Genomic DNA, 16349 nt, shown 5'->3' on the forward strand with positions numbered 1-16349 from the left:
TGTAAGGGCAAGAAAAAAATGTTTGGCTTATTTTTTTATACTTTAAGAGTTTGGTAAGTTCAATCTAAATACATTAAAGCCTTTAAAGTGAAACTTTAAAGTAATTTTTATCATATTTTGTCTAAAAAACAGGAAAAAACAAATAATGCTCTTCTAAGAAATGAGTAGAAGACAGTCAGCAGAAATACCTAAGAAGTAAGGAAAAGAGTCATGGATTTGTACTCAATTCTTGATTTTACCAATTTTAACTATGTGATTCTGAGCAAGCCTTTTAACATCTACTTTTAAGAACTATTGCAATGCTCAATGGATAAAATGCTTTAAAACAATTTAAATATTCTGGTGAGATATGCAATCCTTTAGCATTATCATCAAGATTTTATTTATATACACCAAATTTTAGGAAAGGTATCCTGAAAAGCAATTTTCTTCCTCAGAGACTAGAGAACAGTGTAGCACAGAATGCCTCACCCTAGTCAGTATCTTTGAATAGTAGTAAAAACAGCGCACGTGAAAAGCAGGTGGCGGATTAGCTGTAATGACTCAGCCAGGGTAACCTGAGGATGTTCCCCTGAACCACACACAGCTTTCTCATTGGTTAAATAGGGTATTGGATGATGTCAAAATGTCCACCCATCTCTCAGAAGTATTACATTATCTGGAGAAATTCACTTTCATTGATTTTTCTTTAACCTGAAAATATTAGAAGCTGTAACAAAGTAGTTTCTCAGCTAAGAAGCAGGCCTGTAAAAACCTCTAAACCATAAGGGTGAATAGTGTTATCATCAATGTTTTAAATTGTTCATGTCTTTTTCTGTGACACTTTAGCCCCTTGTTATGGAGGAAAAGGTACATTAAATGGGTTAGAAGTGTTAATTTTTAAATTACTTTTAATCTAAATTTTCCTTCACATTCTCAGGTAGTATTTGCTAGATTGTTAAAGTGGCAAAAGTTAAATTCTGTTGAATGACATGGATTGTGGATGAGAATAACCACATCCATATTTTAATAAGTGAGAAACATACATATAATTAGATTATATTGCTCTAACTGAACCTCAGGAAACAAGAATTCAACTACCTGTCTTCCCTTAAGACCCTTCTTTCCACGAATCCCAGGAACACCCTAGAATATAAAAAAAAAAGAAATATTTGTTGAATAAATGATTGAGCTAGATACTTTTTCTCAAACATTGATGAAATGTGCCAAAGAGAGAAATAAAGTGTTCTTTAAATTGGTGAGACAATCAGAAACTCTTCAATATATACTGAGTGGCCAGATTATTATGATCTCTGAATGCATAATAATCTGGCCACTAATATATATATGTATATATAGAGGCCTGGTGCATGAATTCGTGCATGGGTGGGGTCCAGCCAGCCTGGCCAGGTGGAGGGGACATGGGCGGTTGGCCGGCCTGCCTGCTGGTTGAACTCCTGGTCCAGGGGACAATTTGCATACTAGCCTTTTATTATATAGGATATACACTGAGTGGCCTGATTATTATGCATTCAGAGATCATAATAATCTGGCCACTCAGTGTATTAATGTAACTGAAGCAGACCCTTTTCTTCATCTTCAGGAATCCATCCCATCTGTACTTCCAAACGGAATTCCGACATTCCTCTGGTGATAGTTATTTGTCCACAGGTAGGCACACAACCAAACTCGGCACAACCAGACAACAGGGAGGTCTTCTTTTCCATACTCAAGGGCAAATTACCTCTCCTCTGTCGCCATGTCTCACTGGCTGGACATAAACAAGGGCACATTTATCCTGTACACTGTCAACCTAGCAATCACATGGGAGATAAGCCTTAGGATAAAGCCAACATTAGACAAGGCAAAGCAGGGAGAAGGATGATGACATCATTGGGCTCAAAATCCTACTGTGCCTGGATCCCACCTAACCTGTGGATTTCTGGTCATGTAAGAAGCAGCAGGGCATAGTTCTTAAGCACTGAGGCCATGGAGCCAGAATATCTGTATTCAAATCCTGGCTCTGATCCTAGTATATAGTCATTCTCTATGTGCCTCATTTTCTTCATCTATAGTAAGGATAATAATAGTCCCTATCTCACTGGGTATTGTGAATTCATTAATATGTAGTATTTGTATAGGGCTTTGCAAATGTATCAACATTCAGTAAATAATTTATTATCCCTATTATCCTTATTAAAAATGTCCTCCTTTTTAAAGCCAGTTTGAGTTGGGGTTTTCTGTAACTTGCAGTCCAAAGCACCCTGATATAATCACTTTGAGACTGATAACTACTTATAAGCCTTAGAAACTAAGAAATCTGTCAGAACCATGTAACTTGGGATTAATAGTATATATAGATAAGTTTGAAAATATCATTGATTAAAGTAATCCATCTATTTTCAACTCAACAGTGTCTGAGAAATACTTATCTAATGTCTCCTTCAAAAAAGAGTTTATAGGTGAGCATTAGGATTAATTTCATTGGTACTTTATGCATCTTTATAGACTACCACCAACCTTATTTTCTTAAATCAGATATTTTCTAAAATTTTAGTAGCTTCACTAAATCTGAGGATAGTGCAGAGAGAATTATATAATCATTTTTCATAAATAAATATACACTGAGTGGCCAGATTATTATGATCTCTGAATGCATAATAATCTGGCCACTCGGTGTATATCCTATATAATAAAAGGCTAATATGCAAATTTCCCCTCGACCAGGAGTTCGACCAGCAGGCAGGCCGGCCAACTGCCCATGTCCCCTCCACCTGGCCAGGCTGGCTGGACCCCACCCATGCACGAATTCATGCACCGGGCCTGAATATATATATATATATATATATATATATATATATATAATATATATATATGGAGTGGCCAGATTATTATGCGTTCAGAGATCATAATAATCTGGCCACTCAGTGTATATTTTTCATAAATAAATATTATATATATTATTAAATTTAAGAAAGGACTTTTTCTTTCCACTTATTTTCAGGAGTGATTAGCACTACATTATTTTTTTCTGCTTTTCTCTACTTAAATGTTTTATAACATAATAATGATACCTCATTAGTTACATCATTTATGGTTTTAATCAGAATTTTAAGTAGCCAAATGATATTAGGACATGGTACCATGATAGGCACAATATCACAAAATGAACTTATATTTATGATTTGCAAGGGTCTTAATATTTTCATATAGACTGGTCAAAACTAGTGCATATGATTGCAGGCAGTGTGCCTGTTGAAGGTCAGTGTCAACACTGGGATCCTTAAATCTAAGATGGTAACATTTTGCAATGACTTATAACTTTGGCTTATTTACTATATCAGTTACTAGAAATAAGTTCATGCCAAAAGGTCAAGAAAGAATTGTATCATGAGCAGCAGAGTAATTAACAATGGGAACTGTATATACCTCTTTGGGTCAATGAGAAGCAGCTGAGTTCTTTGCATGATGGATTGGAAACATCATCTACAAGACTGCTGTATCACAAGGCAGGTAAGTAGCTTAGCTGGGATCGTGCTGAAGATAATTTTTACAAGTGAAACAAATGACCTGTATGTTTCCCAAGGGTAAATCTTCACCTCATCTCACCAAAGAAGAATCAACATTTTGATTGCCTTTACAGCATGTTTAAATACTGAATATTTCTTCTCTGGAAGGGCATTCACAAGTAATAACAAGAAAATGCAATTTAATTCACTCAGTTGAAAAACTGTAAATTTGAAAATTCATCTAGCAAAGAATGATCTGGTTTACTTTCTCTTGTTTCCAGAAAGGACAATTTTGGCTTCAATAGCATTCTTGTAATAATAGAGTTAAATGCTAAATTTTAAATATGACTTTCTTTGCTTTCAAACCTTATGTTATGCTGATATTATTTAATTTTACTTTTTCAATTAATATTAACAATGTAAATGAAGGTATGCAACTAGAAATCACTAAACTGCTAAGGCACCTAAAACTAGATAAGATGAAGTTGGAATGCCAGGCCTCTGTACATATCTGATTAATTTTTAAAAATATAACATTATTTTGCAAATATTCTATCTTTATTTATAAGTACATTTATGGATAGCTATCTTTCATTATTAAAATAAACAAAAAATACATCTTCTGAATTATTTGCTGCCTATTGCATTATAAAATACAAGATCTGCTAAGAGTTTATACTTGAATCAAAGAGTAATGAATTACAAAATACAATTTTCATAATTAGATTTTAATATTTCAATTTGTGTGTTTTTTTAACTGAATTCAAAATAGCTAGCCATATATATTTGTATCATTTACTTTCTTAAAACAAAATTTGGTAACATTTAAGAGAATCTAATTATATTTCTGGTAGGTGATTTGTTTTAAACCTGGCTTGCTTCATTAGTAAGATGATGTGCCTGACACAGGAGTTCATGACCCCATTGTGTATTAACATATGTATATCACTCAGTAGGATGACCTGCCTGACACAGGAGTTCTTGATCCTTCTGTACATCACCATATGTGTATCACTGAGTAGGATGACCTGCCTGACAGAGGAGTCTGACCCTCCTGCACTTCACCACATGCACATCACTCTCAAAGTAATGTAAAACGTACTCACTCTCTCTCCTTCCGGCCCCAGCTGTCCTGCTTCCCCAGGAGAGCCAATGAAACCCTTAAAGTAAACAAACAATCTATATTATTTCATTTAGACATTCACCTTGTAATTCCAAATTAGAGATCCTTGAATTTCTTCACAGCAATGTGAAATTATACAGCTTCACACTATGAATGTTTCCTTTACCTTATTGCTTTTCTTTCAGAAGTTATAGAGCAATCTTTTCATTAAAGAAAAAAAGTAGGGAACATAACGTAAGACATGGTGGCTAATAAAAATCAACAAGACCAAATCCACTAGCCGTGTGGGTGAGTGGTTGAGCTTTGACCTATGAACCAGAAGTTATGGGTTTGATTCCCGATCAGGGCAGATGCCCAGGTTTCAGGCTCAGGCTGTGGGATCGATCCCCAGTAGGGGGCATGCAGGAGGCAGCTTATTGATGATTCTCTGTCATCAATGATGTTTCTCTCTCCCTCCCTCTCCCTTTCTCTCTGAAATCAATAAAAATATATTTTAAAAAACACACAACACGACCAAATCCTTTTCTTCGTTGAATTTTATAGAGGGCAGAAAATACATGTATATACTCAATTAAAATTTAAGCAAGATGGAGGTATCAAAAGACTATAACAAGTACCAAAAAAAGAAGCACAGGAGAGGAAGAGATTCATTGTAAAGTGGCAGGAGGTCACGGCACTCAAAGAAGGTTTCAAAGGAGATGCACTGGAGATAGGCCCACAGAGTAGGTAAAATCTTGATAAGCAGAGGCAGGAGAAAGAACACTCCAACCAGAATAATTATAGTGAATTATAATAATTATAGTGAATAATTATATAATAGAGAGAGAGATCAGGGAGTATTTTTAAATGATAACTGACCAAATTTCATGTGCAAGATGCTTTGAATAAGGGCAAAGACCCATTGTGCCCTCAGGAAGATTCCAATTGGTCTGAGAAATAAGGAGGACATATAAATAATTATGTGAGGTACTTTACCCTAACATATCTCACCTGTGGCAAATAACTTGTTTCACCAATTTAATAGATAAAATGTATATTAGTTAAGAGACCATATTAAGGAGAACCTTAAATTTTAGGCTAAGAATTTTAGACTATATTTTAGACTGGGAGCAACTGACTTTGGGGAATTATGGTAATCCCCTGATTGCAAGCTGTTTTTCCAAAATATTAATCTGTTGACAAGATACAGAATACTTTTAAGATAGGAAACACTGACTGTAGGAAAATCTGTTAGAAGGCTCTTTCAACAGTCAAATTTGAAGGAATATCAGTCTGGTTCACTGATTCACAAAACATTATTTTTAGTGCCCATTGTGTATGTGAGGAACAGGGATCATAAAGATGAATAAGAGAATCAGTACCCTCAAGAAGTTCAGAGTTTATTAGGAACAAGGGTCAAACAAATAAATAATCGTAATATCATTTGAGAATTATTTCGTGAGTATGTGATATGTGATATGATAAATGTAATATGCAATGGAAACTTTGGAGGCAGAATGACCAACTTGGTCTAGAGGGAAGATTCAGCTTTATAAAGAAGGAGACATTTTGGCTGAGTCTTTAAGACATTCCAGGTAGGACTAGTAATATACTATCAATCAATCAATAGGAATGAAATGATATTGCATTTTCATTAAACTGAAAATAGTTCTATGTGGTTGGCAGGCAAGAGGTGAAGTTAAAAAGAGTAATGATGAAAGTTTGGAATTTACTGTGGGCCATTTAAAAAAATTAGGCATAGTCTTTATATAATCAAATTTGCAGCTTATAAAATTCACTAAGATTATATCAACAGGTCTTTGTATATGTCTCTATGGACAACAAACAGGAAAGGTGAGTTTGGTAGAAAGGATGAGTTTTGTTAGTCATTTGAGTCTATGGTGATGAGAGGCATTCAAATAGAATTATCTTGTCAGGGAATTGAAATGTTAGACTCATAGAAGCTTATAGAGAGATATATTATTTGAAGGCCAGGTGGGTCAGAAGCCTTAAGGATAGACTAGAGCTCTGAGAAGAAAACAAGCAAAAAATAATCACTGAACCAGAGAGAAACACTGAAATGGAAATGGGAGAAGAATGATTTTATAAATACAGAGAAAAGCCAAGGTATAAAAAAAAATTGAAGGAGAGATACAAGGGGCCATTTTCACTAAATTCTAAATAAAGGCTACTTATTTGAATCAGAGAATGGGTGACTTTTCAGAGTAAATTCTTCCATAATAATATATATTAAGAAAGGATTCAGGTTTTTTATTCACAAAAGTCAAAAGGCAGAAGAAAGACAAATGTTCAACAGATGACTAGATAAACAAAATGTGGTATATCCATACAATGAAATATTATTCAGCCTTAAAAAGGAAATTCTGACATATGCTCAATGTGGATTAACCTTGAAGACAATCACACTAAATGAAATAAACCAATCACAAAAGGATAGATAATGTATGATTACATGTAAATGAAGTACATAGTCAAATGCATAGACAGAGTAGAATGGTTGCCAGGGTCTTGGGGAGAGAGAGAAAATGAGGAGTTATTGTTTAATGGGTTTGGAGTATCAGTTTGGTAGGATGAAAAAGTTCTGGAGATGGATGGTGGTGATGGCTGCACAACAACGTGAATGGACTTAATGCCTCCTGCTATGAACTGAATGTTTGTGTCCCCTCAACATTCATATGTTGAAGTCTAATCCCCAATATTGTGGTATTTGAAGGTGGGGACTTTGGAAGGTAATTAGGTCATAAAGGACGATAGAGCCTCATGAATGGGATTAGTACCCTTATAAGAGAATATTTGAGAGAGATGATTAGTCTCTTGGCCATGTGAGCAGAAAGTCAGAAGGTGGCTGTCTACAAGACATGAAGTGGGCCCTTACCAGACCCCAGCACCTTGACCTTAAGCTTCCCAGACTGCACAACTGTGAGGTATAAATCTTTATTGTTTAAGCCATCTAGTCTGTGGTATTTTTATTATAGCAGCATGAACTAAGACACCACTAAACTGAACATTTAAAATTGGTTCATATGGCAAATTTGATGTTAAACAAGGGTGCTGAAAGTAGGTTTATAGTTGTGAGTACACAAAACACAAAGTTTATTAATAACGTATTATTTTCCATATGAATATCTGTAAACCTACTATTGCCCACCCCTGTATATATTCTGTCACATTATTTAAAAGTAAATGTCTCTGGAATCATTTCCAAGTAGCCTGGAGGGATTTATCCTGAATGTGAAAGCTACTTAGCTGTTGCCATAGTAAGAGGAACACTTTCCTTTGACAAGGCAAACCACCTTTAAAATTCCCTATGCTCTACAGATTACATGAACTAGCAAAAAATAAAATAAAAGAGAAAGAATTTGTTTCTTGCTACTTAACTTTAACAAGTGAAACACCCTTATAAGAAATTTGTTTCCTTGAAAGCCAAGCATCTAGAGAAAGAGGAAGGTTTCTTTTAAAATGAAGCATCTGAAATTACTTCTAATTCTAAACATTTAGGATTATGATGACAAGCTGCATGTATATTCAGAATCATTAGCTACAGATGGTTTCAAGTTTAAAAACAACTAACTTTTGTCTTAATGTATACAACTGGAGTTTTGCTTATAAATAAAAAAAAGGACACCCTAACTGGTATACACATATTGGTGAACTAATTATTGAGAACTCGGAAGCTGAAAAGTCAGCCCTCTACTCGACATAGCCTGTTTAGGGTACAAGCACAATATTTTACATTAAAGACTTTAAAAGGAACAGTGCTGTGAGTAATTACATAATAATTTCATAAAGGTTTTTTGATAAATGCTATACTGATTCTAATAGAATTGTAAAATGTCAGAAACACCCACCAAAGAAATCATACAGGTGTTTGTAGTCATTCTCAAAACACCATTACTAAGCTAGAGTTTAGTGTGTAATGAAACAAATACCGTATTTTCCGGTGTATAAGACGACTGGGAGTATAAGATTTTCCTGGGTTAAAAAGTCGTTTTATATGCCGGAAAATACAGTACATTAGCTATTTTTAACACATATTTTATGCCGAGAACCAATTCCAGCATGTACCGTATTTTCCAGCGTATAAGACAACTTTTTAACCCAGGAAAATCTTATACGCCCAGTCATCTTATACGTCAGAAAATACGGTAACAAAAAAAATAATAACAACACATAAGTTTTTGCTTTTGGGGCTGAAGGTTGTATATCCAGTTGGAGGCAATTTTGGTCACCAGCAAGGTAACTAAAATATCAGGAGTGGCCCTACACACGTCTACTTCCATGAGGCAGCCAGCATACTATACTCAAAGAAAGGCCAAATGAGGATTACAAATGATGGTCTGCTTTAAATACTTACATTTAAAAAGTAATCATCTTAACAACAATTAATGTAATCAAATAACAGTACCAGTCAGAAGATCATTTATCACGATTTATAAAAATATTAATTTAAAGTGGATTACATGTGGCATAGTCCAGTAATAGGACACAAATTAAATAAAAAATATTCCCTTTAACTTCTCAGTGTGTTTTTGTTATTTCAGTCTTTTTAACTATATTTGGTCTTAATGTCAAAAATCTACATTTGAAGGTGAGGGAGGGTGGGTGGGTAGGAAGTTATCAACCAAAGAGCTTGTATGCATACATATATGCATAACCCATGGACACAGACAATAGGGCATGGGCAGGCTGGAAGGAGTCAGTGGGAGAAAAAAGGGGACGTATGTAATACTTTCAACAATAAAGATTTTTTAAAATCTACATTTGAGACCATTTGTGAATGTGAGACCTAGACAAATGGCTCTCCTGATTCCTCTCACTTTCCCAAAAGAACATTTTAAAAATTAAATCAATCAGAAAAGATTATATATGTACAAGAGGCCCGGTGCATGAAATTTGTGCATGGGGGGCAGGGGGTGTCCCTCAGCCCAGCCTGCACCCTCTCCAATCTGGGACCCCTCAAGGGATGTCCAACTGCCTGTTTAGGCCCGACCCTACTGGAATCAGATTCCCTCTCACAATCCAGGACTGCTGACTCCCAACTGCTCACCTGCCTGCCTGCCTGATTGCCCCTAACCACTTCTGCCTGCCAGCCTGATCACCCCCTAACCACTCCCCTGCCAGCCTGGTTGATGCCTAACTGCTCCCCTGCCAGCCTGTTTGCCCCTAACTGCCCTCCCCTGCAGGCCTGGTCACCCCTAACTGCCCTCCTTTGCAGGCCTGGTCCCCCCCACCTGCCCTTCCCTGCAGGCCCGGTCGCCCCCAACTTCCCTCCTCTGCTGGCCTTGTCACCCCTAACTGCCCTCCCCTGCAGGTTTGATCACCCCCAACTGCCCTCCCCTGCTGGCCATCTTGTGGTGGCCATCTTGTGTCCACACGGGGGCAGTCATCTTTGACCATATGGGGGCAGCCATCTTGCGTGTTGGAGTGATGGTCAATTTGCATATTATTCTTTTATTAGATAGGATTAGATAGGATAGAGGCCTGGTGCATGGGTGGGGCCAGCTGGTTTGCCCTGAAGGGTGTCCTGGATCAGGGTGGGGGTTCCTTTGGGGCATGGGGTGGCCTGGGCGAGGAGCCTGTGGTGGTTTGTAGGCCGGCCACACCCCCCGACAACCCAAGAGGAGGTCCTGGTATCTGGGTTTTATTTATCTTCTATAATTGAAACTTTGTAGCCTGGAGTGGAGCCAAGCTTCCTACTCACTTCGTGGCCGCAGCCATTTTTGTTGGGATTTATTTATCTTCCGTAATTAAAACTTTGTAGCCTGGAGTGGAGGCCTGGGCAGGCAGAAAGCTTGGCTTCCTCCATCTCCGGGGGCAACCCTAGCCTCCTGCTCTCTCCAGCTCCGTGGCTGCAGCCATTTTTGTTGGGATTTATTTATCTTCTATAATTGAAACTTTGTAGCCTGGAGTGGAGGCCTAGGCCGGCCAGGGCAGGCGGAAAGCTTGGCTTCCTCCGTTGCTGGGGAAACCCAAGCCTCCCTCCTGCTCTCCGTGGCCACAGGCATATTGGTTGGGTTTATTTGCATATTTGCTCCTGATTGGTGTGTGGGCGTGGCTTGTGGGTGTGGCAGAGGTATGGTCAATTTGCATATTACTCTTTTATTAGCTAGGATTCTTCTTTTAAAAATCCTTTTATGAAGCTGGCCACCCAAACCTAAAAGTGCAACTTAAAAATGGTTACAACCTAGACAATAATTTTCAATTCAAAAGCATGGGGCAGGGGAGCAACAACAAAAGGATGTATATTACAATACAAAGATGACGTGAAGAAGAATTAAGAGTTTTAGGAATCACTGAAGCAAGATGAGAAAATGCAGTTAGAGAAAAGCACATAGTGCCAAATAACATGTCTTGGAGTTATTAGCTCATGCACAGAAGAAACTCCCAAATTCAATAATCCTATATAATAAAGAGGTAATATGCAAATTGACCATCACGCCCTCACACAAGATGGCCGCCCCCATGTGGTCACAAGATGGCCACCATAAAATGGCCAGCAGGGGAGGGAAATTGTGGGCGATCAGGCCAGCAGGGAAGGGCAGTTAGAGGTGAGGCCAGCAGGGGAGGGCAGTTGGGGGTGACTGGGCCAGCAGGGGAGGGCAGTTGGGGGAGACCGGGCCAACAGGGGAGGGCAGTTGGGGGCGATCGGGTTGGCAGGGAAGCAGTTAGGCATCAATCAGGCTAGCAGGGGAGTGGTTAGGGGGTGATCAGGCTGGCAGGCAGAAGCGGTTAGGGGCAATCAGGCAGGCAGGCAGGCAGAAGCAGTTAGGAGCCAGCAGTCCCGGATTGTGAGAAGGATGTCCAACTGGGATCGGGCCTAAACTGGCAGTCAGACATCTCCTGAAGGGTCCCAGATTGGAGAGGGTGCAGGCTGGGCTGAGGGACACCCTCCCCCCAGTGCACAAATTTTGTGCACCAGGCCCCTAGTAATATAATAATCTGCATAGGAAACGCATGGTATGTGCTAGGTACTGTGCTTTAAGAATATTAAGCTCAGGTAGTTTTTGTAAATACCTGAAAGGTAAGTTTCATTATCAGTATTTAATAAGATTAAAAAATAAAACAGAAGGGATGAATTATATCTAAAGTCACAAATCTAGGGAAGGAGAAGTTAAGGGGAAAAAAACAAACAAAGAAAGAAAGCAGACCTAACTCCAAAGCCCATGTTCTTAAATTCTAATCTCTTCTTGTTTCCTGAATTCAAGTCAACATGTGCTTTTAGTATAGCTTCTAATAAAAAATGCATGACTTTCCCCCAATATATTTTCCCTTTGCAAGTGTAGAGACAGCACGGGATATGCAGAAAGAGTAGCTAAGGTGAGAAGATTTGGTTCTAGTTCTGGCCAGCTATGACTTTGCCAAATCACATAAATTCTTTAGCTTATTTTTTTCTAAATTATAAAATGGAGATAATATATCTGTACTACTTTATATGATTGATAGCAAAATAAAAGAAAAAAATACATATGAAAGTATTTGAAAATGTTTTAAGAATTTTAAAAGTTTAAATACTTCATGCATTTATTTCAAAAAAGTATTTTAAATAATATAAGGAACAGATATAGATTCTGGAGAACAACTGATTATAAAATGGAGAAATTTTAAAACAAAATTTTAGTATACTTTTACTAATATTTCCTAGAACCAACTTGGTGTTAATTTATAGTATATTACATAACATATGACAGTAATTCTTTTTACTTCCTTAATGATTAAAAGTGGTTAATAACTCCTTTAATGGTTTGGAAGAGCAAGTGATATGTTCTTGATATGATGTTTATTTCCTTCTTTGCAGATATTTCTCTACTCCAGATGGTTTTATGTCATATTATCTCAGCCTTAAACTAATATGAATTTCTTTGCCTCTTCATTTTTCATCATTTCTTATCTCTGTATATGCTTACATATAAATAATAATACAAATGTTTACAGAGCATATTCTAACACACCAGGTATTTTTCTAGGAGCTAGCAAAATGATGTAAATGAGGTAAGAATTATCAACATGATATAAAACCTACTACTATAAGACTACTTTCTGTGGCCTTAATAGAAAAAAAAATATCTATTGAACAAGTATAATTCTTTTCAGGCTAAACTTACGTTACATTCAAAGTTCCTAAAAGGGGTGAAAATGATAATTATTTTATATATTTCATTCTACTATTATGCATGCATAATTAACAAAAAGATGAAAATGGTTACTTACTCGTACACCTTTAGGACCTAGATTACCTTCAGGGCCAGCTAGACCCTAGTGTGAATAAAAGACATCATCATCAGACTCAAGTACTTTTTAGAGTTGTTTATAAACAGATTAATAAGAAGGACATATAAAGAGGTGTCATTTTCACAATCATAAAACTCTATATGCTTAATGCAGACTATATATGTTCAAGGAATTTTATAATTTCAGAACCAAAAGAGGCAATGTATATAATCTATATACAAAAATATTTTAGGTATCTAAATAAAGTAAATTAACACATCAGCTACAAAAAATAGTTTTATTAAATTATTCTCATTGGAAAACTGTTCTTTTAAAACACTTGTAATTAACTTATCTAAAATATATTCCCATAATTTAAAAAATAAATAAATATTTAACTTCAATGTTCATATATTTGAGTATTTACAGTATATTTTGTATTTCTCATATAACATAAATCATCACTTGATGGTAAGACTCTAATATGCAATACCTTTCATGTACTTTTAAAAACCAAAAAATTGAAATTTTCTAATAGATTATTTTTGGCAGTTTTGTTTCTCTCATTCTTAATAACAAAAAAGCTATTATAAATGTATAATTAATGAATGAATAATTAATTTCAAGAGTCAGTAATCAATTCATGAAAACCTAGGGGAAAAAATGTGTTCCACTATTAGTCTACATGAAGTAACAAAGCAAGAAATTAGAGGGAAATAAATATAAAATGATTAAAATGCATTTCAAAACAGTATACAGAGATTAAATTTAGTTCAGATAAAAGTATTAGGTAGTGGCATATATAACACTGCCAACAGTATCCCAAGCTTTTATAGCTGTGTTATTTTAAAATGATGTTTATTATACAGAGTCTTACCATTACTTCATTTTCATCAGTGGCAGTATTGTAAAATCAGCAGCAGGGCTATTTTAAGATCTTATTAGACCCTTGAGCATTTTAATTTTGAAAGTATATCATGTCAAACAACTTTACAACACAACCCCATTTTAAACAATACTTTCTGCAGTAAAATTTTTGATGGATTTTTAGTTTTGATTTTGAAATTATTTTGCTCCGAGTAATTCATTATTTAAAAAAAATAAACCAATTATCATTTGAACATTAATTCTCAAAATCAGAACATACAATATATTAATGAAGACAAACAAAAAAGGAGAAGTATAAATATAGTTACCTCACCTGCCTGCCAGGATAACCAGGTGAACCAATATTACCAGTGAATCCTGGAATTCCCTGAAATGAAAAATAAATAAAGTACAACAAAGTCAAAAGAAGCCCAAAGAAACAAACTTGATGCATTCATAATACCCAAGTTTGGAAAGAAAATTTTCCTCATAAAAATACTGATTGAAATCACTTGTTTGAAATTAAAATGAGCCCAAATTGCTAAATAAAAATAAATAAAACTGTTAGATTAGGGACCTAAATGAGACATTGAACACTAATAATAATAAGTGAAGGATAGAAAAATCCAGTACTACATAAATAAAGAAGACATTTATTATGGAGAAAGAGTTGGTACATTTCTTAATAACCACTATCTTTTTTAATTGAATTCCTTCTTGTCTCAGTCATAGGCAATAAAATCGCAGACATCTCTCGTAGCAATATTTTTGCTGATACATCTCCTTGGGCAAGAGAAACAAAGGAAAAAAAATAAACAAATGGGACTATATCTAACTAAAAAGCTTTTGCACAGCAAAAGAAACCATCAACAAAATGAAAAGGCAACTCATCTTAACTGTCTGAACATAAGCTCCACAAGACTCAATGGGTCAGTGAACTTCAACACCAGCTTTTTCAACTTTCCTAATGTTAACATATTCTTGTTTTCACTTTCTTTCACTTATACATCATTCATTCATTCATCAGTTTATTCAAAGTTTATGGCTACTAAATAATTCTTGAAACAAGGAAATCCCAGAAGAATGTGTGTTGAGTTGCCTTTACCTCACATGGTGATAGCAAGGGTAAAATTCATAGATATCTTATTTATCATGTAAAATTCATTTATTGCTAGCTGTTTGTAAAAGAGATAATGAAAGACATTAGCCCTTTGCCCATTTGCCCTGAAATAGAAGTGTTACCTCCATTTTAAGTATAGAAACACTATAAAACTCCTGAAGCTTGAAAACTCTAGAGAAAGAAAAGACCAAAGAAAATACAAAGAATAGAAAATCATAGTTGGAAGGTTTGCCCTCCCATTCTATTAGACATATGGGCTTCTAATATATCTTTCTTTCCATTTCTCTAAGAATCCATTTCTCAATTTTATTCTGTCTCATTTCACTCCCTCCTCTCTCCCTTCCTTCCCTTGTTCCAACAATTACCATTTACCAAGCACTTTTTTATGTGCCAATCACCATACCAAGTATTTTAGAGATACTATTTCCATTCTACATATGAAAAAACTAGCATACAGGGAAGCTGTGAAACTTACCCAAGATGCCACAGTAAGTAGCAGAACCTGGATGTGAACCCAGATACAAGTTTTGGTATGTGTATAAACACACACACACATAAATACATGCATATACATACACACACACACACACACACACACACACACACACATATATATTAGAGGCCCAGTGCACGACATTTGTGCACTGCGGGGGGAGGGGTCCCTCAGCCTGGCCTGCACCCTCTCGCAGTCCGGGACCCCTCAGGGGATATCCGCCAGGGGGATCGGACCTGAGCTGGCAGTCAGACATCCCTCTTGTAGTCTGGGACTCTCACAGTCTGGTGCTCTCGCAGTACAGCACCCCTCGGTCCTTATGTCCTGCCTGCAGCGGAGGTGGGAGAGGCTCCTGCCACCACCACTGCACTCGCCAGCTGTGAGCTCGGCTTCTGGCTGAGTGGTACTCCCCTTTGTCATATATATATGACAATGAACAATTTAACAGAATGTGAATAAACAGTGGTCTTCTGACAATCCTACCTAATAAAAGAGTGATATGCAAATTAACCATCACTCCGCTACATACACAAGCCATGCCCACCTGCCATGCCCACCAGCCAATCAGAGCGAGTATGCAAATAAACCCAACCAAGATGGCTACAGCCACAGAGAGCAAGAGGGAGGCTTGGGTTTCCCAGGCAACAGATGAAGCTAAGCTTTCCGCCTGCCCTTCCCGGCCTAAGCCTCCACTCAAGGCTACAAAGTTTCAATTATAGAAGGTAAACAAATCCAAACAGAAATGGCAGCAGCCACGGAGCTGGAAAGAGCAGGAGGCTAGGGTTGCCCCCAGCTTTCCGCACACCCTGGCTGGCCCAGGCCTCTGCTTAAGGCTACAAAGTTTCAATTATAGAAGATATACACAAACCCCAACAGAAACGGCTGCTGGCCAAGAAGTGAGCAGGAGGCTTGGCTCCACTTCAGGCTACAAAGTTTCAATTGTAGAAGGTAAATAAATTCCAGATACCAGGGCTTCCACTTGGGTTGCCAGGGGCATGGCTGGCCTGCAAACCACCACATGTCCCTCGCTTAGGCCGCCCCATGCCCCAA

General features: G+C 36.9%; 1 protein-coding gene and 1 non-coding gene across 2 annotated transcripts in view; both read right to left on the bottom strand.

Moving 5' to 3' along the window:
- COL24A1 (collagen type XXIV alpha 1 chain) overlaps positions 1–16349 on the bottom strand; it is a 318617-nt gene that overhangs the window by 232465 nt on the left and 69803 nt on the right. Inside the window, exons 9-12 of the mRNA XM_054721397.1 lie at positions 14021–14074; positions 12820–12864; positions 4595–4648; positions 1081–1125 (exon numbers count right to left, since the gene is read on the bottom strand). Coding sequence (XP_054577372.1) covers positions 1081–1125; positions 4595–4648; positions 12820–12864; positions 14021–14074 — 198 coding nt within the window. The remainder of the gene's footprint in view (positions 1–1080; positions 1126–4594; positions 4649–12819; positions 12865–14020; positions 14075–16349) is intronic.
- On the bottom strand, positions 1479–1547 carry MIR9256B-5 (microRNA mir-9256b-5). The gene is given in 1 exon segment (NR_130561.2): positions 1479–1547. It is a non-coding gene; the product is annotated as a microRNA mir-9256b-5 (primary transcript).

The sequence above is a fragment of the Eptesicus fuscus genome, chromosome 9 (assembly GCF_027574615.1).
Source record: "Eptesicus fuscus isolate TK198812 chromosome 9, DD_ASM_mEF_20220401, whole genome shotgun sequence".
NCBI classification, from domain to species: Eukaryota; Metazoa; Chordata; class Mammalia; order Chiroptera; family Vespertilionidae; genus Eptesicus; species Eptesicus fuscus.